Genomic DNA, 27,205 nt, shown 5'->3' with positions numbered 1-27,205 from the left:
ATAGGTTTGCATCACTTTTTCATTTCAGTACCTAGATCAGAGCAAATAAATACCTGGCAGTATTTTACTTCTGTAAAATACACTTTTAACATTGTTGTATGAGTGACAGTGCTGCAGCATTTGTGCTAACTTAGACATCATCTCATTCAAGTCTGAGTTCTGGTAGTGTCAGGAGACAGGAGGAGAATTTCAATCAAATTTCCATCAGAAGATTTTTATTAATTATGATAATAATAAACTGATTTTCATGTTCTCTAATAACATGCACAAAATGTGCCACATGGAGCAGCATGCACTTCTTTCTTGGGTTAAATGAGAGCCAAACCTAGATTTATTTTTTTTTTCCTAGGATACTGGCAATTGGGCAAGGCACTATAAGGGGACTTTTTCAGAGGAAATTAGAGATTTTCTGCTCCCTTGCTGTTACCACAATGACAGTTTTGCTACTGATGCTTAGAGGAATACAAAGAAATGTCTACAGATCTTTCCCTTTCTTCTTCTCAGAGATTTGAATATTGTAATTCAGGTTCACTGAGGAGACTCAAAACTGCATATCATGTCAAAGTGATATCAAAATATGTCACAAGTAATTAGTTGAAAAAAGAAACCTGTTTTTGAAACAGAAAGCAAAACAAAACCAAAAAACAGATATCTGGCATTGTTTTGTCTGAATAAGATGTCCAGATCTTTTCTTTTTCCTTTATACCAGGTTTATGGAAGTATAAATATTGTGCCTTTTTTGTTCATGCTTTGCTGTGTAGGGAGCTCTGCTGATTAAATAATCCAGCATGTGTCTGCTGCTTCTACACAGCCTTCACAAATGTCACTAGGTGTACCTTGGAGTTTTAACAAGCTATATAGATCTCACCATTTGTTGTTTTCATAGGTGTCTTTGTTTTAGAACTTGACTAGTTCACTGGGGCACTAAAACCTGCAAAACTGCAGTATAATCTTTTCAGGCAGATCCGTATACTTCATTGGTTCTTCTGGGACGTCTTGCAGACAGAAGGGCCTCTTTTTATAGATGTGACTGTCAGATGTAGCCTTTGAGGGTATCTGTCATACAAAAGGTCTAAACAGTACCTCCAAAGGAGTTGAGATCAGATTTTCCTCTCCCTCCCTTCTCCAGATTGTACATTCAATGGCAATCCATGACAGTCATGAAAATGTTCATGCTTTGGTGTATGCCAAGGAGGAATTACTTGGGCTAATTGTAGTTTTCTTCTTATTGGGACTATAGAGGATGTTTCCTGAGCTAAGGCAGGTCTGGAATACTCTGTGCATCTGAACACTTTCTGTGGAAGAAGCTGTCCCTCTTGCTTCTAATCCAGCTCATGGAGTCAGGTCGTGGAGCGGCTCAAGTAGTCAGGATTAGTCTGACCTAAATCAAGAAAGTGTACGAGGGCATTGACGGTAGAAAAATAAGCAGAAAGAAAAGTATAGGGACCTCTGTCTCTGGAGACCAGCAAAGTGTAAATGGCTCATATTACAAAACGTAGTTGTGCCTTGCTGGTTTTGTTCAGCTAGCCATTGGTTTGATCTGGGTTAGTGATAGTTGATCCAAGATGTGGAAGAATTATCCACCTGAAACTCTATTCTGAAGATTGCCCTTCTAGAATGAAAGTCAGATGAAAAATATAAAGAAGCTGCAGATTTAACCTTGTTGCTTTACTTGAGTGGTCAATATGAGAAGAGAAAACAGAAGGAAGCAGACCTTCAACAACTTGACAAGTGATCGGTTGGCAGGGGAGCTAAAATGACACAGACCTGAAGGAGACTGTTACTCAGTCAGGAGAATCTGATTTCTCTCTCTGGGGCCTGGGATTGGGAGCACTTGTCCATCTCAAATGAGTACACCAGCCTTGCTGTGGCACTGCAGAGGTATTTGGGGAGCCTACTGAATCTCTGTAGTCTGAGGGGACTTTTCCTACTGTGTTAGAATTTGACTGGTTGGAAGGTTGGGAAGAGACGGCACTGGGTTTTATCTGTCTCATCAGGCTCTACTGACGTCTCAGGTTGGCCCAGCACACTGACTTGCACACTTTTTTTGCTCAAAAAAGCAGTTTATACCGTCTGCTCAGACAAGTGCTCTTGCTCTGTTTTCTTAATTATTTTTGTTATGATGCAAGTACTCATTCATCCTGTTATCCATTCTGCTTGATTTAAACTTCTTCCACAGCAGCCCCTTCTGGAGCTGCACACATGAGCTCAGAGCTCACGAGCTCAGTTATCACTTAGAGTACACACACTCTCATCTCTCAGGTTTGACATTGACGCTGCCTCCACAGATGCATCAAAACTCTGATATGTTCTTGTAGAGTAGAAAGAAACAAATCTATTGCTGAACCTCTGATCAAGTAACATCTGCTTTAAGATGGCTGTAGCTTTTGACATGGGGTTTTTCTTCTTTCTTTGGAATAGCCTTCTCTTGCAAGCTTCTTCAGCGCAAAGCTTGCAAGGCAGATACAAAACCACTTTTATGTATCTCCCACAACTAAAATTGTAGCCACTCAAATATTACAAGCAATTTCCTCAAAATAATATAATACTCACCCCAATCATCAAAGAACAGGTTGTTGTTTGGTGTTTTTTTTGCTGGGAAAGGAGTGGTTTGCTTGTTCAGTACACAAATAGGTAAAAAATTCTAAACTCTTGATACTGAATGATATATGTTTCCAAACTGTGAGTCACCAGGAAGTGTCTGATGCTTGCAATTGTGTGGTTTATTTGTCTGAAGTACTTTTGTTAATATTACCTTATTGGCTTCACTTCCTAACCTTATGTATCGTGGGAATTCAGTCTGGTTTGTGCTTTTTGGGTTTTCTGCTTCACACTCAAAATGTATATTTTTTAAAAAACAAATACAAGATGGAATCTTTTTTCCTTTAAAGAATGAATTAATAATTGATCTTGAGGCTCTTGTTGCTGTTGTCAGTGCTTTGCTGATGCTTCATGAGAGAGAAAAAATGTTTGGGGGCTTTTATAAAGGCCCCAATATTAAGAAAAAGGGAAAAAAAGGAAGGTGGGGAGAGGGGAAAAAAAAATAAATAACATATTGTGTCTAGAAGCACACTTTACATTAAATCATAGGTATTCAAACATGGTCATGAAAGTGTTTCTTGTTTATTGATTTTTTTTTAAATAAATTTTTATTTTTTTATAGGCGAAATCTGCCTGGAGACAGACAGAAAGCTCTAGAAATTATGATTCCCCTGGTAGAACAGGAAGACCAAGTAGCTTCAGATATGTACTGCCTGGTTGGTCGAATTTACAAGGACATGTTTTTGGAATCTGGGTTCATAGATACAGAAAGCAGGGACAAAGGCACATTCTGGTAAGTACTGTTTTCCTGGTCTATGTCCGTTTGTTAGCTTTGGGAAAACATTCCCTGAAGAAGAATGTATTTCAACTGTTTCACTCTAAGTACTTGTCATCCTTAAGGGATATACTGAATCCTCTAATCTTCTTCGCTTATTTGTTAAGAATGAGAGGCTTATGTCATTCACAGATATGGTCCCGTGAAGTTCTTGAAGTGCCTCAGAGGGTTGGAAGTTTGGGTAGCTCTCACCAGAGGGTATTTTCCTCCTTTTTGCCAAATGTTGAGTCTCCTGTTTACTATACTTTTTTTTAGGAATTTGGGCCAGACAATCAGCTGTGAATCAGCTGGCATATCTGCAATCTAACAGATACTAGCTAGCTAGACTTAAAGGTGCTGAGGTTTAACTCTGTACTGATGCTTTGGATGTACCACTCTGCCATGTGGTGGGGTTTTTTTGGGGGGTTGGGTTGGTGGTTTTTTTTTTTTTGGCTTTCATGCTCACGAGCAATATCACAGAATCATGGAATGGTTTGATTTGGAAGGGACTTTTAAAAAGGTCATCTCTGGCTCTTTCAAACTCATGCTGGCAAAAGTTTTATCACACCATCATCACCATATAGTATATACATATTGCAGTGGACTGCAGTATCGTCAATAGTCAAAGAAGCACACAATAGCCTAGACAAATTCTCAGTTTAATTTTAGAGGCAAGTATCGTGCTTTTTATTGCTTCTGAAATGCACTAAAACATTATTATGTGGAATAGGTTAAAAAATGGAGGCACTGGACACCATCCTAGATTTCTGTCAGGATGAGCTCCTTTTTCTCCATTATGGTTCAGATAAGGAAACACACAATCTGTGTTTATGTATCATGCACATCAGATCCTGGTTGTGGTCTTGTGCTTATCAGCTGCCTGTTGAAGTAAGTGCTTAGAAAGGAAAGCTTTCTTCTCCCTTCGTCACTTATCACTTGTTTTCAATAAACTTCAGTCTAGAACTGTCTTTGGTAAAAGATAAGATATAATTGTTTACCATTTATGGCCTCAGAATACAAGTACAGTTTATAATTGCTGGTCATGCTTTACAGTTTTGCAATGCTTACTGGATTTTTAAAAAGATGTTGAAATAACAGGAATGCAGCATATTGTCATCATCCTCCCTTCATAACTTTTTTCTTTTGTGTTGCAGACTGACAGTGTAAGTCAGATTTATCAAAGCTATCAAGTCTTTATTCAGATCTCTTCACTGCTACCTCCCTAGCCCAGTGTCTGCACCGCAACATTTTCCCAAATGTCAACTTTCAGTTTCTTGATGGCATTTATAATTGCATCAGCTAAGCCAGCCTCTACTTTATAGGCAGGCTTTTAAACCTTACCGCCTTTCTGCGATACTGCGCGGGTTCCTCCATTGATATTTGGGGCATGACAATGTACAGCAGTTGCACCAGTTGAATTTAAATCAGTTCAGTCAAAATATCTGACCTGTGAATTGTTTGGGAAACTGTAAATATTTTCATTTGTTCAAAACTAATTATTACAGGTTATTTCTTTCGGGTTTTTTGGCTGAATTTTTTGCTGTCCAGGCTACATGGATATAAGGCAGGTTTAAGAATGTCTGCAGAGGACTGCACCAATACAAAATTACACTTCTGGTTGTAACAATTTAGGAGAGGTAAACAGGACTACAGAGGTCCAAGATACTAGTGTTTCTTGGTGTGAGTAGCATGTGAAGATGGCTAGAAAAATTAATTTCTGCTGTGGGGAAGGGAGTTTTGGAAGCAATTTGGAAAGAAAAGGTAGAACCTGGAAACAAAAATTCCCAGGATGTCCCTACTCATCTCCTGGGTGTAGGTGGCAAGGTCCTGGCAGCGGGGGGACTGCAGGGGTGGCCAGTGATGAATCCATTGGACCTGGTGGGAACCGGCTGTGTCTTACATAGGGCAGCTCCTTTTCTCTTGTCAGAGGCCAAAACTGAGCACATCAGCAATACTGGTGGCTCCTCTGTGGTAACATATTTAAGAAAGGGTTTTTTTCCAATGCTTCAGCAAGCAGTAACTATTTGGCAAACTTAAGTCATCTCCACCTCCTTTGCCTGTATGACTAACATTGTTGACAGCACAAATGTGCCCACCTGTTGATATGCATGAGATGCGCTTATGTTACCTTTAATTTAGAAGTTTTTTATGTATCTGTCTAAAACTAGAGAAATCTTGATAGTTGTGCCAGAAGTTAGACATCTTGGGGCAAAAACCAAAAAGTAAAATTACAGTCTCTTGTACTGGAACAAAAATACTTATTTTCAAGGGTTTTTTTTTCTTCTTCTGTCAATCTTTTCCTCTCTCCTTTTCCTGATACTGCATGAGGATTACAGCATGAAAGATCTCTAGGGCAAAAAAGGGAGTCCAGTTCCCAACATTGCTGTGTTTTCAAACAGGTTACACCATCCAGTGGGTCTCTTCTAGCTGTATATGCTTAGACTTAGTGAGAGTGTTGTACTGTTTGGTTGGTGGGTTTTTATGGGGTTTGGGTTTTTTTGTTTTGGGTTGGTGGTTTGTTTTGGTTTTTTTTTTTCCGAAGTAAGAGAAAATGCTCTGTATGTACTTCCTTCCATGTTTTCTTGTAACTCACAATACAAGAGGAAAGGCAGATGATGAAAGAGAAGAACTAATGGAGTCTTCTCTGCTCATCATGCTTTTTTTGAGGACTAGACTCATGTCTAATGGTTAAGTTCTTCGGAGGTGGGCAACTAGAGTATAGAAAAAGTATATGTGTAGCAGACTGAAGAGGAGCCTGTCTTGCAGTTTTGGAAAGCAGAGCTTATGTTAAAGTATATAAAGTCCTGAGTCATTACAGCAGGAAAAAACACAAACAAACAAAAACTTAAAACCACCTGTATTTTTGGCCTGCTAGCATCAAAATGCCTTAGCTTTGCTTACATGTCAAAGCATGGTCTAGAAGACAGATCATTAGTTTTTGCATAGATTATTTTCCTTTCCTTCCTTATGGATTCATCTCACAACCTGCTTATTTTTTTATATATAATCCATTTGTTTGGATTTTTCCCATCATTTTGGAAGTAATTTTGAACACAATTTCTTCTACTGTAGGGGAGTTGTGTTGACTGAGTCTCTTCTGCTCCTTCTCCTATGTAACTCACACAGAATAGTCTTGTTTTCCTCCCCCTTACAGAGGGGTGCGTGTGATAAACATATACATGCAACCAAACATGTTCTTATTCTGTAGAACAATCTTAAAGCACTGTAGATCTGCTGTTGCTGTTGTCATCACAATTTGCATTGCTCGTATGAGCAGAGTTTGTGCTATATTTTTGTGAAGCCCCTTGACTACTTTTAAGACAAGATTTAGGCTAGGTGAATACCAGTTGGTCTAACTATTCGTTTTGCTCCTTCACTTCCTCTTGAGGAGAATAAAATCTGGTATAGTCCTCTTTTTTTATGTGAATAGATTCCTAAGGACAATGTCAATGAAACACCTAGTAAAGAATAAAATTTGGAATAGCTGAAATTGTAGCTAAATGCAAAGTGTGTTCTTGTATCGCTTTTGTGCTTATGCATTTTGATATGCTTGTTTGTCACTGTAGCAGATCCACAATAGAATATAAGGTTTCAAGTCAGTGAAAATTCATCTGTTTAAGAGTAAATGAATGATCTTATTAAAAAATATAACAGTGAAACAGGTCTCTTACAAGCTGATAGTGTTCTTTCTTTAATCTCAAAGAAAATTGGAAGTCTAGTAAGATACTATAACTTCATTGGGATGGATGAGTAGGGTCTGTGCTTGTTGTTTGAGGAGAAAGGAAATGGGAGGAGGATGTATAAATAATGAACTCTTAAAAATAACCACAAAGCATGTGTGGAAAGCAGTAAAATATTTTTGCTTCTATGGGTTTTTGCTGTGTAAACAGAAGATAAGCACTTAAAGTACCTAAAAGTATAATTATGTCCCTATTAGATCAGGTTATTTAGAAAGTAAACTTGTATGTTTGTTTTTTCTAGGTTCAAGAAGGCGTTTGAATCGGAGCCAACGTTACAATCAGGAATTAATTATGCAGTACTCCTCCTGGCAGCTGGACATTGCTTTGATACTTCTTTTGAGCTGCGGAAAGTTGGTAATTATAGCTTGCAAGTTCACAGTGAAATTGCATTCTAGTTGGAAGTATTATACCACCTGCTGTCATAGAGGAAAAATCTGATGGTTGTATATGGACACTTTCATAGTGAGCATGTGAATATTTAAGTTGGTCTCTGCCACCACCCCTGATCCTGCCTGACTGTGGGTGAGCACTGTCATGAAGACCTGGTTCCAGTTTCAAGGTCTTAGTGAAAACCGACAGCATTTCTTTCCAATGGCATCGTTTGTGTGAAACAGGAATGCCTGAAGGGGGAATCCAGTTCCAGCTAGCATTCTTTAAAACACACAAACAAAAACCCTTGTAGAGCTGTAGGGAATATGGACAAGTCCATTCTGAGTGGGGAAGATGCTCTTAAGTTTGGAATGGGCTGGGAGAAGAATGTTTCCCTTCTGATGCTTTCTTTGAGTTTTCCTGAATGTCTGTATTTATAGAGTCATAGAGTCACAGAGTGATTTGGGTTGGAAGGGACCTTTTAAAGACCATCTAGTTCAAGTCCCCTGCCATGGGCAGGGACATCTTTCACTAGATCAGGTTGCTCAACCTGACTTTGAACACTTCCAGTGATGGGGCATTCACAACTTCCCTGGGCGCCTTGCTCCAATGTCTCACCACCCTCATTGTAAAAAAATTTCTTGCTTAAGAAGGAAAAATTAAGGTGTTCATTTTGCTTCTGATTTTGTTGGATTTGAGGAAAGTGCAGAGTCAAGATTAGTCAGTAATAGTTTCAGGGAAGGTATGGGAGAAAGCACTGAATGTGTAGTAACATATCCTTTACAGCTGGCATTCTTCTCCATGAATTCCTGTAATTCTTGACTTATTGTAAAGTCTTTTTCATCCTTCTGTCTCCTGAGAAGGTTGTCAAGTGAGAAAGAAATAATGTTCTTCACTCCACAGAATGGATCTGTAATCAGCCACTGCTCTAGTTTAGAAGTTAGGTGTGCACTGTATGTCCTGAAGTAATTTTCTAGATAGAGAAGTTCTTTGAGTGTGAAGTTCAGAGTGAGGTTACTTTCACATAGATAATGGATGTGAAATTGAAATTCTCTGGTGTGAATAAAGGTGTTTGGATGTGATAGGCCACGTAGAGTTGCTCCAACTACTGTGTTTCCCCTTCTGTTAGTGGGTGAGATTTTGCTTTTTGGGTTGGATAGAATACTTCTATCTCCTACACTGAAATTTGAATTCTTGTGCCAATGTAGGAGGTAAAAATAAGTCTGGCTTCCTACATAGCATTTGCAAATATTCACTCAGCTGGCCTAATTTTAAATTAGATAGTTTAGTGAAGCTGGGCTATATTTATTGTGTAGTCTAATTTGAATCCTTCCATTTTAAAGAAAGTTCTAGATTGCACCTGGGCTACAGCCAACTAGAGTTGGACAAATTAGTTGTTCTGATGAAACATGCTTGTTACTTGCAGGGATCAGGTATTTGGTATCATATTCTCATAAGTTTCTCCAGTCTTTTCCCTGTTTGCATGGAGAATGTTACAGAGATTGTTTCCTTATTACTTGACGTTCCATCCTCAGCTGATGAATGATTTAGTGGAGAAATACACAGTAGCCATTTGGTGGAAGGTTTGGGTTTTTTTGAGCTGTTGGTGTGCCTCTCTTATGTAACAATTTATTTGGTGTCTGCTGAAAACCCTTTATATAGCAATGCCTTCTTTTATCTACTAGCATCTATCTTATTTTGTTATGGGAAAAATTACCAAAATACTTCAAGCCACAGACTGACTTAGCTATTTTGAAGCGAGTTTTCAAATACATGTATAATATAGACCCTATGTGTGTCATTGTTCATCGATATCTTGTTAAGAATGTGGTCACTGTTCATGGAATCATAGAATACCAGCTTGGAAGGGACCTCAAGGATCATCTGGTCCAACCTTTCTTAGCAAAAGCACGGTCTAGACAAGGCGGCCTACCATCCTGTCCAGCTGAATTTTAAGTGTCCCACGTTGGGGAATCCACCACTTCCCTGGGGAGATTATTCCAATGGCTGATTATTCTCATTGTGAAAAATTTCTCCTTGTGTCCAGCTGGAATCTCCCCAGAAGTAACTTGTACTCATTATCCCTGTCTTTTCCATGTGACCCCTTGTAAAAAGGGAGTCTCCATCTTCCTGTAGCCATGTCTCCCCTAAGCTGCCTTTTCTCAAGGCTGGACAAACCCAGTTCTCTCAGCCTTTCCTCATAGGGCAGGCTTCCCGGTCCTTTGAGCATCTTGGTGGCCCCTCTCTGGACCCCTTCCAGCCTCTACACATCTTTTTTGTATAGTGGAGACCAGAACTGTACACAGTACTCCAGGTGTGGCCTGACAAGCACTGAGTGAGTGGGATAATGACTTCTTTCTCTCTGCTGGAGATGCCCTTTTTGATGCAACCCAGCACCCTGTTGTTGGCCTTCTTGGCCGCAGCAGCACACTGTTCGCTCATGTTGAGCTTTCTGTCTGCCAGGACCCCCAGGTCCCTTTCCACAGAGCAGCTCCCCAGCTGGGTAGAGATCCCAGCTTGTGCTGCATGCCTGGATTATGTTTCACCACATGCAAGACCTTGCATTTGTCTTTCTATAATGAGGTTTGTCAGCTGGCTTGAGTTGTGCTAGATTCTGAGGATATCTTAGTAGTTTCTTTGTCTTGGGCTAAGGTTAATGTTTTAAAAAAAATTAAGCAAAAGCACAGAGGCTATGTGGGAAAATGTTTTGATTTTATTTTTCCTGTCCCAAGAATCTTACATGTGTGTCATGCTTTTGATGTCACCTCTTGTTTAGATCTGTGTGTACAAGACCAATTGTTAGTAGTAGTTAAATTTGCCTGGCAGTGCTTTCAGTTTGGTGTCTGCCTGCAGCATTATCTCTAGCATATAGAAATTAGAGGAAGCCTCTCTTCTGGTGGGAGCTGAGGGAGAGAGGTGAGAGCAAGCTGGTTGAAGTTCAGTCCAGGTTATATGGAAATGATATTGGTAGGTTGGGAAAGGCTAAGGAAGGATATGGTCCCTTACAGCCTCATGCACCCTCTGAAGTGCTGTTATTAGAAGGTGCATATCTGATTATGCTGGCAATAATGTAATAACTCCAGTAAAACTAGGTCTGGTATCCAAGAGAATTTATACTGATCTGCATCAGATCAGAAAATTTCCCTTTTAAAAGTCAGATAATAGTTCACAACTAAATGATCACTTGAAGCATTAATGAAAATCATCCTTCGAATTCCTGAATAGTGTTGCTTTAACTGTACAAAATTGCAGAACTTGGAGACCAAAACAGAAATGCAGTGCTTTGCATTGACAGTAATGATCTCTGCAGCCTGTGCAACTTTGAAGCACAAAGGATCCTGTAGTACGAATTGTTCAGTCAATATTTGAGCCGGGAAGGCAGTTTGTTTATAAAACAGTTTGTTTATAGTAACATTTAACTGTTAATATCTATTTACTATCTTATTTTCTTCAAGCTGTGGGTATATTCTTGGCATTATAAAAACAATGCCTTTTCTGGTGTTAATGGTTCCTCTATTTTGGCTTATTTATTTTTAAGGCAAAATGTTTTTGATAAAATATACTGGAAATCAGCTGCTGCTTTTTTTATTCCCCCTGTGAATGCCAAGTTTATCATGGAAGGAGAGAATGTCTGGACTCTGTCTGGATTTTCTTACACTCTCAAGAAACTTTTAAAGACGGTGAAATCAAAATAAAGAAATTATACAAGGAGACCACAAACTCAGAGTGAAATTCATGAAGATATTCACTTTGCATGCTTGCATAGAAAGGATTTTGTTCCCCCACTCCAAACCTAGTAGAAAACAAAACAAAACAAACCCACCTCTATAAACTAGACTTAGAGTCTTTTGAACATATTGCTAGTATCTCCACGCTGCAACTGCATTTTTCCAACTTGCCTTTCAGGGGTAAGTCTGTAGATGAGCTCTGTAGAGGAAGGTCAGGAAACATGAGTTTTAGCATGGAGTACCTCATCTTTCTCAGAAGAACCTGATGAGAGGCTGATGTTGTCTTCCCTAATGTAATAGGATCCACTTCACAGAATACTTAGGTAAAACTTCCAGTTATTCCAGGCTACATAACAGTAATGATTCCCAAACCTGGTGTCCTCAGATGTCATTGCTGCTACACATCCATCCTTTTTCCCACCATCTTCCTATAGCTCTCCCTCATTTGGTGAGCTGGGCTATCACCAGTCTTGCCCTCCTAACAAACACTTCTCCCTGCCACACCAGTAATCCCAGTCCCTCCCCATGTGAGTTGTACTTTCCATCAAAACCGTGCACTCAGTTTGTACCTTGCTTTGGCTCTGCTGCCATGTCTGGAGCACTTGGAGGGTTGTGGTGCGTGGGTTCCTGTGGGCGCAATGAAGCATGGCGGAGTATATAAGCCTGTGAATCAGACACTAGTGCTGCTGCGTGCTGTGACAAATAGCTTCTGATAGCTTGTCAGTGGTCATAGTAACTGAGTGCTATCGCCCAGTACTCGGCAAAGGCCCTCCCCACGGCTAAATTGCTCCCTTTCCCCTTACTCCCAGTGAAGGTATACCCATCTGAAATGATTCATGTATCCCTGTGATGCCAACTCCTTACTTCCCTTGTGATGAGGTCACATTCAAAGCCTGTGGAAGTTGGTATGTGTCTATCTGCTCTTGTATGTTGCTGTCAGGTACATGCAAGCAAATGTTTTAGACATTCTAGCAGAGCCCTCCAGCCTTTGAGGGTACTGCTGAGTAGTGTTACTCTAGGGTCCTGGGGCAGACTTACTTTTTCCATTTACTGTGTTGAGTGGATAGCATGTAGGTTTTGTTGTCTAGAACCCAACTGAAACTCAGTACATTTAACAGAAACTTCCCCTTCCTATCCTACACCAACAAGTGTAGGTGTATGTCCTCAAGTGGTCTCTTGGCGACGTGCGTGTGTATAGCACCCTGGCTTAAAGCCTTGCAGAGCTGATATACGTAGAGGTGGTCACCGCTGCACATTGTGGAGTTGATAGAGGTGATGTACGTTTAGTCATGTTTCAGGTACATCTGAGATATTTTGTAAAATCTGTTGCATTTTTTTTTCTCTTCAGGAATAACTAAACAAAATTCTTTCCCAAGAAGTGAACAAATAATGTTTTTATATTATTTGTTCTGTATGTGACTCAAGCACAACAAGTTCTTGTTAGCAAGAGAGCACAAATTGTGAAATACAGATGTGAAATAGGCTGTAGACCACTTGAATACAATTTCACATTTAAAAACATTTATTGTCTGATGTTAATAACATAAAAATGTGAACAACACGAGAATACATGGTGAATTTTGTGGAATGAAATGTAGCTAATGTAATGATATCCATTTTGATAAGATTTATTGCTGCTTTCAGCATGGAGTTTAGTGTGCTAGCTACTTACAGGAGGTTAATGGAAAAATGAAGATCAACAGTTGGATTGAAATTTCTTGTGAATGCTCAGCCTTAACAAGGATGACAGAAGGTGATGTGGGAGGGAGACTCATAGTGAAGTAGTGTGGGAAAAGTGAATAAAAGGCTACTGGCGGTCAAGAGGCTTGTCTTGTAAGCTGGAAATGGTTTTATTTGCTGGGGATGGTGTAGCATATCTCATGTTAGCTGTAACTATGTAGCAGCCAATATGAACTAAAAATCGTCCTGAAGGCAAGAGGGAAACTGGCAGTTCTCAGAAAACTTAGCAAGTCAAAATAAAACCTGAGGCTCTCCATAGTCTTGAGTTGCTGAGGGACTTATGAATATTAATAGATGTCTTTCATTGGGGTAGGACTTGCGGCAATTAAAAGAACATCACTGCTGGAAGAAGCCCAGTGGATCATCTGTTCCTTCTGCATGGGACCTTGTCTATAAAGGTAAGTTTGGGGCTTGGGGCTTGTAAGTCAGAAAAAACAAAGCAGAAAAAAACATAATAGGTGCCTTATTCAGCATCTGTTAAGTTTTTACAGCTATGTTGTGTAGTCTAAGGCCCCAATTTACCTTTACAGATGAGGTCCATGCAAGAACATAGGTAATCTGACTGTGGCCTTGTCCTGACAGTGACGTCTTAAAGTTCCTTTCTTGAGAAGTCTTTAGGAAGAGGGGGAGGGGAAAAAAAAAAATCTCCTGCTGCTTAGGGTGTTTGGAAGGCATGTGATGTTAACTGGTAAGTATGGTTTCCATCTTACTTCATTGAAATGGAGGAGGCTACAGTAATTTAAGCAATTCATACATTTCAAATCAGGGAAATAGTTATTTTAAAACTGCATTAATACATTCCTGTGACCTATTATTCCTTTTACTACAGGAGTAAAGATCAGCAGCCTGCTTGGTAAAAAGGGGAGCTTGGAGAAACTGCAGAGCTATTGGGAAGTGGGATCTTTCTTGGGGGCCAGTATGTTGGCTAATGACCATACAAGAGTGATCCAGGCTTCCGAAAAGCTGTTTAAGCTAAAGGCACCAGCATGGTAAGGTGATAAACGAGATTATGTACATTGCTATGTATAATGCTTGGGGGTCCTTCAGCTTTCACTTCTGGCATCATATTTACTGACAGGAGATTGGTTTTGGTTTTTAACAGATTTTGCTGTCTGTGTATTCTTACACTGCACTTTCACCCAGACAAGGGTCTCTCTTCCCTGTTTGCCGTTATTCAGGAGTAGATTTGATATGGGTCTTTTAATGCGATGTCTGAGAAGGGCGGATTCACCATTGGCTCCAGGCTCTTCTGAGGGCAAGGGGGAAAGGAGATGCTTGTAGGCACTGTACATAAGCGGTTATGTTGCTGAAGAGAAGTGGTAGTGGCATGCGGGTTTAGTCATAACTGCCTGAGAGTTTTGGGGAATACAGACAGCCAGTCTGAAGAGGAATGGATATACTTTGGAATGCTCTGATTATTGCACATATCAGCTGTTTTAGGAACTTGAGCATGAATGAGCTGTACGGTGCAAGTTGCATCTCATTATGATTTATAAGAATGCAGATTAAAGTCCAAATAACAGAAAAGTTATCAATCTAGAGGTAGAGACAACCCTGTAGACTCAACATCTGTTATGCAAAGGCCAAGAGATGTGTGCTCTGATGACAGGCTCCCAGCACCTGTTCTGCTTTGGATATAGGCAGCAAATAAGGACCAGCCACCTCCTCATCAAGGGCTAGGATCATGTTAGCTGGGGAGAATCAAAATTCCTGTCTGACTAAAAAAGTTGTCACTCTGCCAATTGAGGGAGTGTATATGTTGCAGCCTATTGTCTTTTTATAAAGGCTGGAAAGTCTGTCTCCAAGAAGCTGATCAAAGGGGAATGTATGTATGTGTGCTACAGTGTGGAAATGCTGAACTTCTGTATTGACATAACATAGGAAACTGTCAAAATTGAGAACTTTTTCTGACCAGATATCTTAAAAATGGTGTTTACAGTGTACTTATCTGCAAAGTTTTCCATTTTTACTACGTGCATGTTTTACTGAGAAGCTGGTTGCACTCTCTAGAAGTCTCCTGGTAGACTTTTCTGGAGTTTGAGTGTCTGCTTGTCAGGATTTTATGAGCCAGTGCCCTTGGGGTTTAACTCTGTGGATTAAACCCTGAAAATACAGCATGCTTATTTGTGCTTCAGGAAGGATTTCTCCAGTGAGCAATTCCTTCCCAGTCCGTTGACTGCTGTTCAGCAGAGCCCACTTGGTGCAAAGCGGAGTAGATATGGTACCTTGAGCCAGATATCTCCATGGCCTAAGAAGGATGACTGGGAAATGCACAGCTATGGAACTGTTTGCAAAAGGCCCTCTGAGTTTACATTATACCTTCCTGAAATAAGCCTGGAAGACTATTCATGGAAACTTGGTCAATTCTGATAATGTGGTAGCTGTGATAAATCCTCTTTAGGCATGTATATCTAATTGCAGTAGTATTCATAAAAATTGTGTAAGATCTTTTTACAAATTTTTTCAAAAATGCAAAGAGAAAGCCATGTTATGAGGAGCCCCATAAACCAGCCCCAGCAAGCAGAACAGTAGAGAGGAGGATTAACTGAATTTAGTGGAGACATTCAGCACTGCCGTTGTCCTTCCCAAGCAATGCCAAAAGGCTGCTCCATGTACCTATTGTTGTCTTTATAGGATCATCAATTCCAGAAGCGTTATGTTTTACAAGCATGTGTTAAACAGCTGCCAATGCAGATACAATGCAGAAGACAGAACAGTGTAGGAAGCTAAACTAGTGGGCTTTTAGCCTGAGTTTTTATTTGAGGTTGGTCATTAGTGAAGCAAGTTTGACATGGGCTCAGTTTGGTCCGTGAGTGGAGGATTTACTACTTCATGAAGCTTTCCTGGTTTAGGATAGGAGACAGTATATGGGATCAGGAATATGTGCAGGAAGGAGTGTCGCAGAACTCATTTGTACTTGAGGTTGCTAACAGAGCAGCTACGTTTCCAGTTCTAAATGGGGAATTGCTATTATTAAAAGCAATCCTAAAGAACCAAAACTTTACTGGCTGCCTTGCCATTGCAGTGGTGAATGCTTCAGTTATGATTAAAGGTAGAGATATTATTATTATTGACAAACTGTATGAAGTTTACTACCTATGTATGCTTGGATGATCACAGGTACCTGAAGTCTATTGTAGAGACTATTTTGATATACCAGCATTTTAAGAAACTGACTCCAGAACAACATATGGCCAAACAGGAACTTGTGGACTTCTGGATGGACTTCCTTGTTGAAGCCACAAAAACAGATGTGTCTGTAGTTCGATTTCCAGTGAGTAGTTGCTTTGTTGTTGTTTTGGGTTTGTTTTTTTGTTGCGTTGTGGTTTTTTTGTTGGTTTTTTTTAAATAAATTGTGACATGTAGAAAATGAACACATAACGCAGCTTGTTTTTAGGTTGCCAAGCAATAAACTGCTTGTCCAGAAGAAATGTATTTGACCTGCATATTAGACTGGTTTTAATTGATTGCACATGGCTACAGCGGGATTGCACGGTGTGTTCCCTATGAAAGTAATGAGGAAAAAAGTCAAGATAAAACTTTGCTCTTTAGTGTTTGCTACCAGTGGGTATACTTCTAAAGCAAACCTTTGCGGTGTATTCCAGGTGATACTATAATAACTATATTATGTTTTGAAGAAAAGATATTTAATCTCAGTCTCTTTCTAGCTCAGCAGGCTTTGCATACCCTGCTGCCAATTAAGTCTGCACTCTTTTAGAGATTAAAAATCAGCCCAAGCAGTCAGAAATCTAATGTTCCAGCTACTAGACAATGTATTTCAACACATTGCACTATAAGTGTGTCTATATATGTACACTTTTCTGATTTCTTCCACAAACACTTTGCTGAAAATTTTTATTAGATACGCTGGTGTTGTACGATGTCCTGAAAGTATACTGCAAAAAGAAATTTGTTCCCTGTCCATGTTAACTATATATGTATGGAAAATAATGTCTTGGGTATCCCTTTTAGCTAACAATTAGCAAATACAGCTTTTTGTTTTAAATAACAGTTGCTGTTGCCTTTCAGATACTTGAAGGGCATACTGGTTGTTTTGTACCGTTCTTCTGGCTTCAGTGTATGTATGGGATAATAAAGCATATGGAAGACTCTAGTGAACAGCAACAGTCTGAGGCAGTAAAGTGAAAGCAACATGAGACTCTTTAGGGAGTCTGGTCCTCCTCTGAGGAGAATGGGTGGAGAGTTTTGCAGGGAAGCAAAAAATATTTTGAATCCTCTGGTTTTTGTGAAAGACAAGGCCATGTTCTTTTTAGGCTATTGATGATGAAATAGATCAGTTAGATACTTAAAATAGGCTCTGACTTATAAAACAGTCAAAGCCAAATGGTTTAGGTTTTTGTTAAGAGACGAACCAAAACCAATCATTGCAGTTAGTATGAGCTGAAAGACAGGCCCAGTGACCACATAGTTTGATTGTGTCGTACAGGAAACGATTCTGGTGTTGCAGACAGACATACCTGATCTCTCATAATATAAAAATTCTATTTGTGCCTATTCAGAAGGAAAATCACACCATTCAACAAGTAAACAAAATGAAACATAGCAACTCTTTTCCCTGACTTCTCATGGATTCTTGCAAATAACTTATTCTAAGAAGTTTTGCGGATTTCCTTACTGTGAATTGTTCTCAGAGCTTGAACTTAAGGACTTCACTATCCATCAGTATTAGCTTACCTGTCAGTTACTCTTACCTGGCAACATCAATGTCATCATCCTCTTTTCATCCTTTAGAGGAAGAAATGACACAGCTTGTGGGTAACTTCCTATAGGCTAAAGACCCTAATTTGTGAAATGGTCTAAACCAGATTTTAGAAATTATAAGTGTCTGGAGATGGCAAGCGGCACACTAGATCGCCCACTGGTCATCATTTGGATAGTTAAAAGCCTAGGTACTTCTCAAAATTTGGCCTTGCTCTTCTGCCAGTGTACCTGTGTGCTCATGGACTCTGTAGGAGGTGACATGGCTTAGGTTTGACTCTGAGCCGTGGCTCTTCCCAAGACTTTCTGCTTAGGGCTTTATGTAATTTTTTAAAAATGGATGTAGACCAAATTGCCCCAGTCAATCATTATTTCCTAAAGCAATTTCTGAACTCCAAAAATTTTCAAATGAGAAATTCTGTATCTTAGGTATTTTGTAGGTGATGTTTGCTTGGAGCTTTTATGCGAGAGGGAAGGGCAGAAGAAAGGAAGATGGTTATCAGTTTGTTAACCATCTTTAACTTAGTCCTATTTTTATAAGTGTCTTTCAGCTAAAGACTCAGGGCTAGGTATCTTCCTATGCGTGCTGCAGTAGAAGGGAGTAGCTTTTTCCTGAATTAATAACAACACTTTACATTCTGAAGAATGAGAATACCTTTGACACAGGCAATATCGATTTGGTGTGTTAGGCATAAGATTTTAACCATTGAAAATCTAAAATAAAGCAATAGTTCTAATGAAAAAACACACTACTTCTTCAGATAGCCAAACTTCGACTTTTTCCTTTAAAGCATGCTGGAAGCTTTAAAGGTCTGGCAGTAGTTCTGGCAGAATGTTATTAAACTGTCAGTTTAATGCTGCATTGCATCCCATATCTTTTACATGATGATTCCGGTTTTTGTTTCACTTATTCCAGGAAATTTTCAGTAATCTTTAGCTGTCGCTAAAGCTTGTTGCTTTTGAGAAAGTCATTTGATCTGGTGGCTACAGTTCACAGTGGTCTAAATCAAAGGCAGTTCACTCTAGTTGTAGGTTGATGTGTTTTTCTGATTTACCCAAATGCGCTTCTACCAAAAGATGATAAAGGTATACCAGAAATCCTGTCCATGTGGGAGATGGATGTTCTTGAATGGTGTTGTAAGAGAATGAATTGTGATGGGAAGATTTCAAATCTGATAGTTGTCAGAGAAGTCATTTGGAAAATTGTTGTGTGTTACCAATTGACACATAATAGCCTTACATAAAAAACTGAATTAAAATTGGCCTTTTTGTTATCTTAAGTTACTGTCAGCTCAGTACCTAAAATTTTACCTTTCTTTGTTTCCCCTGTTTTTCCTGGTCTTGTATAACTACATAAATAGTTTTAATAGATTTCAATACTTTCAAAAGTTCTACATATTTTGTACTAACTCTTAAAATTATTTTTTTCTACAAGGTTTTAATATTAGAACCAACAAAAATCTATCAGCCCTCATATCTCTCCATCAACAGTGAAGCTGAGGAGAAGACCGTATCTATCTGGCATGTGCTCCCTGATGACAAGGTATACTGTGGTGTTGTGTGTAGTTGTAACTTTTTTTCACAATTTAAAATTATGCATGGTACATAAGGCATATTACACGTAAACAGTTGCATCTAATGATGGATTCTGTAAAGGAGAAAAGTATTTTATTAACACATGGGAAGATGCTGTGGACATATGTTGCCATGCATTTTTTATTTTTTTTAATATCCCATTCTTAATTTTCTCATTAAGTTTGCCCTGTTTTTCAATGGATCTTTTGTCTCCATCATTTTTTAAAGTAACTTGCACCTTCGTTCAGATTGTTTTAAACCAGTGTATAATAGACAAGGAGTCTGTTGCTTGAGACTTCATAAGTGATTTATAATCTACTGTCATCATACAAATAATGTACCATAAAATTACTCTTACAGACAGAACTATCTTCTTCCTGTACTTGCAGTATTGCTTATCAGCTGTGGTAAATACCCCTTTTAATACAAAAGTAGTAGAGGCTGGTGACTTAAAATGGAGTGAATCAATCAAAAGCCGAAGAAGTATTTGGCAAAAGGATAGAAGGTCTAAAAATTGAAAAACCTGGAAGTCCATATGTCAAGGTGTGAGATAGCCAGACGTGTTTGGAAAGGAGCTCAGAAAATCTGGAGATGCAAGGGGAGAGGAAAACCTAGAATGGTTATTGCATTCTGGGATGCTTAGGAAGCAAAAGATTGGTAAGAGTGAAGACACGGAAGGACATTGCAGAACCTCAGAGAAGGAGGATGGGAGCACGGAAACATGGGGGGGAGTGTATGGAGTGAAAGGAGGCTGAGTCAGCTGGAAGCACAACACTGGAGATCGTGCAGTTTGTAAGAACTAGTACTGTTCATTCTTCCGTGGCAGCATTTTGTCTGCCTGCAGGATAGGACAGTGAAGACCTATTTTTCAGGTAATCCATCCTTCAGCTTTCATACTTTTAGTCTGTTAAAGAAGAAACATTTTTCTGTGCAGAATATGTGAGGCTGTACTGCTTAGAATTTTTGTTGTGAGTTCATGAGAAAATGTAAATGGACGAGTGGCTGAAATAGCATGTTTAGAGCACAAACTGAAATGTTTGCCTAGACCAATGAATTTCTGTTTATTTGTGGCTTGTTCTGACTGATGTTTCTCCAAGTTGGCTCAGCCTCAGCAAATAATATAAAAAAATAGATCTGTTTAATTCTTGGACAAAACAAAAATTTACCACACATTAAATAATGATTTTTCAGTGTAACAGAGTAAACCTTGCTATTGTAAAATATCTGTTCTCAAAGTATTTCTGTATTCAGAACTTAGTCTATTTAGAAACTACTTGTATTTGCATTTTTTGTTTGTTTTTTTGTAGGCCTTTTTTAGTGTGTATGTAGTTCACCTCCAAACAATACTTTCCATCCTGTTAAGTGGCTTATCTATATAGTATATCTGTAGAATAAGAAGGAACATAGGACTAGAAAGAATTTTCTGGGCTATTGAGTCCCGTTTGCCACCATTGCAGACACTCTTGTCATATAATGTTTCTCAAAGTGATCAAGCTCCTTCTGAATACTAGCGTAGGTTTAACAGATGACTGTTTATGCTGGAAAGTGGTTTGAGAATGCCCCTGCACCTCTAGAAGAGCCTGGATTGGAATAATGCTGGTGAAGTAGAAGAGCATTACTCTAAGTCTTCTAGGTTTCAGTCTGAATTTGTTTGCTGTCATTTCATACTGATTTGTTCTTTTCCTAATGCAGCATTTATGTTAAGTGGTTCCTTTCTCTCTATGATATTTACTTCACGGTATTGTTAGGGAGAATCCTAATATCTCTTAGTGGTGTTGGTGTTTTTTCATTGGGTTTCTTTTTTGTTTTGTTTTGGATTTCATTTTTGGGGTGTTTTCGTGGTGGTTTGTTTTTGTGGTGTTGGGGTTTTTTGGTTGTGTGGGTCTTTTTGTTTTGTTTTTTGGGTTTTTTTTTTTTGAGGCAAAACAAGTAGGTTTGGTGTACTGGCCATGCATGGCATCTCATTGCCATGTCTAATTATGTTCCAGTTTGAGGTGACTTAACTTGAGCTTGTGCACTCATATTCCATAAATGGTATTTCCTGGTGCATTCAGGAATCTTTTAGCTGGGGTATTTTGCTTGATACTTTCAGCAATGGCCTTTGTCATAGCTCTGTTACTTGCCATCCTGTGAATGGGAGGAGGATTTCGATGTATTAGTCTTTACCCGTTTGGTGTCCAGTAGGTATAGCTGTTTTGGCTTATCAGAGTTTGTAATGTTTGCTTTGTAGCATTTTTGGTTACTGTAATTCTGTTATTCCAGTTTTAAAGTTTCTTTATAATGTGTTATACCCCCTCACACCCACACCCCACTTGCGTGAATGTGTGTCTGTATCTTCTGCAGATTAGTGTCGTCTTGCTGCCCTAGTGTTAATTAATAGCATGAGACAAGGTCAGTTTTAAATGCACTCCCTAGTACTTTTGCTCTGGCCAAAATCCTTACCGTGGTGAGCTTATTCAGTAGCCTGGGATCTGATTGATACTCAGTGTAGTATCCTTGCCCTGCGAGCCGTAATACCCATCAAAAGAAAGCAGTGGGAAATTTGGTTGTTACCCCTTCAGCTGTACAATTATAGTCTGTTGTTACAAGTTTGTCAAAGTCCTTAGAATCTATTGGAGACCTTACAGGGAGAAAAGGGACTATAGAAAAATCTGGAGACACCAGCTTTCTTCTCAGTTGAGTATAACCAGTATAACGTTTGTCTTTGATAAGAGATTTTGTAAAGGGAATTGATGTATTATCTGTCCAGCCCACTGCAAAGAAGACAACTCTTACTTTGACCCTTACTAGGGTGCAAACAGGCATTTTAGGGGCTGATTAACAAGCAAAGACCACCTATCCCTACTGCAAGGGCAGGTTAGACAGCTGGATTTGGAAACTGCTTCAACTATCCAATTTCAGTCTACCTACCATAGGTGTGTCAGAGCTTTACCAGCTCATGCTTCAGATTTCAATGGTTTTACTTAACTTTTTTTACATAACTCAGTCAGTGCTAAGAAGAATTGTGAGTTATGAAATGTATGAACTTCCTTTCATGCACGAAGAAACTTTTCCGTGGTGTGGGTTTTTTTTTGCAGTGTATCTTAATATTTATGCCTTTAATAATACCAAGTTTAACACTAACAAATGCCCATAAAAATCAGATAGCATTATATTTTGTAGAATGCACGTTACCTTTGCCTTGCAGTTCCCTAATTTTAGCAGCCCTTTCCACATGGGGTTAGAGGAATGCAGCAGTGCTCTTGCAAGTTTGAAACAGAACAGCCTGTCTTTGTTTCACATTGGCTTCTGAATCCATTTTGAGTTTTGTTTTAAGTGGTTGGTGGTTTTTTGCCTAACTAAAGAACAGATGCTGAATTTGGATAGCATGCCTGATATGTTTACTCCAGTGTATTCAAAACTTGGCAAGATCGTGAGGGACATAACTTTTATATTATTTCATTGCCTGAGAACATCCTGTGGTAAATGAAAGATATATGAATCTGTGAGAGACTAGTTGCGTGTAGATGACAGGTAAAACTCACAATACTTAAGGCTTCTTGTTATGTTTCTTGAGCGTTTCTGTCTGTTGGGATGTCTATTTTAACTTATTTAGAGTTTAGATTATTCCCAATAGTGTGAATTGGACAAGTACCAATAACTAAGCTCTGAAGAAAGTTTCCAAGCATGGAAAATTGGAAAATGGCAGAGTTTGTATATGCAGGGAGGAATAAAAGACAGTGCAGATACACCTTCCTCATTAGCGGAGGCAATGAGTTGATCTTTCCTCGTGCAACAAAACCAGGCAACTCAAATAGTAGTTTCACAAGCACTTCATACTAGCGTCACTTGGTACCTCCACTTCAAGATGCAGTCCCACCTTTTCTTAATATCAGGCTATTCTCTTGTCCCTGTACCCCACTGGAGAAATCCTTCTGCTCGTGTAATGTTAAAGAGATACTGGAGTTACAGCTTTGTACTTCACAATTTTAGCAGTGTGAAGTTTGTGCTTCAAGAAGGATGTTTGCTTGTGGTTTTGGTATGTTGTGTTAGGCATTTTATATTAGCATCACAACCTTTAATGTGATTTAAGCAGGAAGGAAAGAATTACAGAGGAGGAGAAAATTTATGTAGGAAGACTTAAAGAAAGCTCTTATAGCTGGGAGAATAAGAGCTCTATCACTTGCTGAACATCATGCAACTATTTTGGCAACGCATCTGTTCTGTATATTTCACTATTCATGAAATGGTTTGCAAGCTACACATTTTCATGTTTTCTTTTGAAATACATTTGATTTTGTTTGTGTTTGACACTGCCCTTATGCGTATAAACTACCTCTGGGCAAGAAATGTGTCCGTGCCTTTTAATCGCTCAGGTCACTAAAATGCCAGACAAAATTGAGCTCTGGAGAGCAGAGTTTCTTCAAATATGTTGCTTATTGTGGTGGGATCCCAAGGTTGCCAGCACTTGGAGGTGGTGTAGTTCCACCTTTTCCTGAAAGGAGAATGTTTTCATGAGAAGATACAAAAGGCTCCTGTTTTCTACAGTCAAGTTTTATTAGAATATAAACATAGAGGACTATGACTGTCTACAGAGAGAGCTCAGTTCTGCTGAATGTGACAGATGTAAATTTTAAAGATGTGAAAATAAGTGAGGCCTGGTCCTTTGTGTTTTCATAGGGTGGCTTCTTTCTTCCAGCCTTGTTTGTTACTCAGGCGGCTCTTAGGAGTTTTTGGTACATTCTTACTGCTCCCTTCTAGATTCTTAGGGAAATAGTCTCCTTTTTGTTTCTTCGGCCACTTGGCCTTCAGACTTGCTACTTCCCTGGGCAATTCCTTGTACTTTCCAAGAATTTCCCACTTTGCTCTCCAGTGTCAGACTTCCTGCTTATTGCACACTCTGCCTGGTCTTCCCACACGCTGGGGCACTGAGCATGCAGAGCAGGCTCTTGTTCTTCTCCAGAGGTGGATTTTTTTTTTCCCTTACTTTCCAGAGAGTCGCATGTGAGTTCACCAGTTCAGCACCCAGACCAGGCTATACTGGTGGCCCTTCTGATCTGCTGTTTCAAATAGTTTGTAAAATAGTATATTGTGTTTGCAGAATAAACAGTGAAGAAACCAAACAACCCAAACCTCCTAGCTAGAACTTCTGTCCCTTTGGTTTTGGGTGGAAAAAAAAAAATGCCCTGAAGAATAACTGTTAAAAGGTAATAGGCTGTTATAATTCACGTGTTTCTTGTTCCATCTCTTGAGTTTCAGGCCAGAAGATATGCCTACTGGCACTTCATTTGTAAAAAGGAATATTTTATTTATGTATGTTCTTTTGATTGTTACAGAAAGGTATCCACGAGTGGAACTTCAGTGCTGCTTCAATCAGGGGAGTAAGGTAAGTTTGGTTTGGGGTTTTTTTTCCTTCCTTTCATGTTTTGAGAAGAAAAGAGCAATTGAATGAGTATTGTATTAAACTATTGCTGTGGACTTTGGAGTAACAGACACAGAATGGGCACAGAATATTGCAGGTCCTTTCACAGGTGCCCTCCTCTAAGTGAAGCCCCAAGAGTCTTATTCTGGATTCAGAAATGACAGCTTGCAGGGGTCATTGTGTAAAAATCTGCAAACATAGCCTGTTAAATAAAAACCCCTAATATTTTCTAAAAGTTGGTAGTCATTTTATGCCAATTAAGATTGAATTAAAATAACTGCCAATGTTTCATGTCATCTTACCTAAGTTCTGTCACAGCCAGGAGATGCTTGGTGCACAGTACGTAAACAAGGAGGTAACACATGGATGCAGAGCGTCAGGATATGGGATACAGACAAGATCAGGGTCTCTTGTAGTATCCTAATTGCTTACCTGTAGTTGGGTTTTGGTGTGAGTAAGTATGTTTGGAGTTGTTTTGTTTCTGTGTCTGTTTATGGGTATGGCAGCAAAACTGTTTCAGAGAGGAGTCTCTCAACGTAGAGTGGCAGAGAGGTGGTTAAACCGCAAAGTGAAAACTTGAAGATTGTTTGAGAGAACAGAAAAGGGAGTCAATAGAAGAAGAAGGAGGGGAGAAAAACCAACCCAAAAATAAAACAAACAAAAAAACCCAACCCCAAACCTCCCTAAGATTCATGTAGATTAGGTTAACATGGATTAATCAGTCATAGGATCAGGAATGACACATGCAGGACTGGCTTGACTGGATTAGAAGAAAATGATGCTGTATGTTTAAAGCTACCTTTCTTTTCAGCACACTTCTCTCTTTGGGACAGGGCTTCTGTTACAATGACAAAGGAAGACACTTTGTCATCTCTTTGCTTGATTTCAGCAGAATGTTTTCTGTGTACTAGGGACACTTCTCCTAAGAAGAATTCTTTACTGGAGGGGGGTTTAGTCCAGATTGTGTCATATTGTCAGTAGAGAACAGCCCAGTCTAAGCTAGTGGGTCTCTTCCACTAACCCAGGTTGATTGTACTGTGCATCCTGTTTGGCAGGGTCCAGCCCTGCCATTAGTATCTTCTGATAGTAAGAAAGTAGCGTTCTACAACTGTTGTGACCCCTTCAGATGAATTCTTTGTCTCAGTCTCTTTTTTCCTTTTTTTTCTGCTAAGATTTATCTATCCTTTGGCCTCTTGCAACTTTCCACTTTGGTGCTTGCTTTTGGTGTAATTTAAAAAAAAGTAGTCCAGAAATCTTATATTTTTTTAAATAGTCATTGCTCTGTTCTAATAATAACTGTTCCATACACACAAAGCTGTTGCTGTTGCTATGTCTGCAGTACATTTTTGCACAGATGGATGATTCTTTTTCCTTCCAAAAAGTAACTTAAAAAAAAAAAACAAACTATCAATAGGCACAGAAATTCAGTCCTGTGGGATTCGGCTTATTTTGGGCAAAAATTGCAATGATACGCTTAGTTCAGTCTGGTTTGGGTTTTGGTTACAGTATGTTTTTGTGTGCTTCTAAAAAAAGGAAGAAGAAAGTATTTATTGTCCTCTTTTTAAAATTCCCTTCGCCCTTATTAAGCCATGCTGTGGTCAGTACTGTTTCTGGTGAACCCTCATGTATTTGTTGTTTAAACTGTCAATTGTCATTTAATTTGTCAATTAAATTTCCAATCTGTTCATCTGGACAGATGTCCAAAACAACTTGGAAGACTTTACAGTGAGCCAAGAGTTGCTGTGAATTCTTAGAAAGGATCTGTGGCTGCCTCCATGAGGAGCTGCAGGGGGAAATCTTTATCTTATGCAAGTATACAACTGAATAAGCCTTTTTTTTTCCTTCCAAATATATGCATGTTTCTGATCACTTAATTTTTCAGGGTTTTTCAGGTTTTTTTTCCCTAGTTTTATGAAGGCAGGTATTCTTTGGAGTGGGACAGCCTTTAGAACCAGGCCTGCTTCTAATCTATTTTAGTACCCAGACTATTTTTGGCTGCCTTGACACTCCTATACTTAAAGCAGTCTGGGAAGGGGGAGTTCCCAGCTTTATGAGGATTCTCAGCCTTTCTGGACTAGTAAGAGCCAGCGTTAGAGGTGCAGCCTTAATGTACAAGGCAGGTCTTTGTACACCTTAGAGGCTTTTTCAACAAAGGTCTCCATAAATATTTACTGCACTATGTAAGGAGACAGCAGGTCTGAAGAGAATTCTAGCATTGAAATGGCTAATGTTTTTGGTAAATACTTCAAGGAAGTGAGTGAGGGATCACTGTGTGCTATGTATCACCAGTGTAATCAACATCATCTTTCATGAGTAATAGAGTTTGGCTCTCCAGAATTGCAAAGGCGCTTGGAAAGTATATAGAATGCTCTGAGCAGCACAATGCTAAATCACACTCTCTGTGCAGGGAGTCATAGTAATTGGGTTTAGCTTAACAAACTCATTGATTAGCAGTTTGTGTGCCAAGGTAAATAATTCTGCTGTTGTCATACGCCTTCTTGACCTCTTAAATGCAAATTCTTATTACTGAATCAGGCCAGCAAGTACTGTTAATCTTAAAGGCTTCATCAGAGCTTTT

At 39.2% G+C, this 27,205-nt stretch overlaps 1 protein-coding gene across 2 annotated transcripts in view; it reads left to right on the top strand.

Moving 5' to 3' along the window:
- The window catches only part of MAP3K5 (mitogen-activated protein kinase kinase kinase 5), a 109,140-nt gene that overhangs the window by 49,375 nt on the left and 32,560 nt on the right, over positions 1-27,205 (top strand). For both annotated transcript variants that reach the window (XM_075087700.1, XM_075087699.1), the window contains exons 7-12: positions 3,164-3,334; positions 7,337-7,449; positions 13,762-13,921; positions 16,053-16,206; positions 19,087-19,194; positions 24,542-24,591. In XM_075087700.1, coding sequence (XP_074943801.1) covers positions 3,164-3,334; positions 7,337-7,449; positions 13,762-13,921; positions 16,053-16,206; positions 19,087-19,194; positions 24,542-24,591 — 756 coding nt within the window. The remainder of the gene's footprint in view (positions 1-3,163; positions 3,335-7,336; positions 7,450-13,761; positions 13,922-16,052; positions 16,207-19,086; positions 19,195-24,541; positions 24,592-27,205) is intronic.

Source organism: Phalacrocorax aristotelis, chromosome 3 (genome assembly GCF_949628215.1).
Source record: "Phalacrocorax aristotelis chromosome 3, bGulAri2.1, whole genome shotgun sequence".
Classification (NCBI taxonomy): domain Eukaryota; kingdom Metazoa; phylum Chordata; class Aves; order Suliformes; family Phalacrocoracidae; genus Phalacrocorax; species Phalacrocorax aristotelis.
The sequence above is the reverse complement of the archived record's forward strand: the minus strand, read 5'-3'. Positions and strand labels throughout refer to the sequence as shown.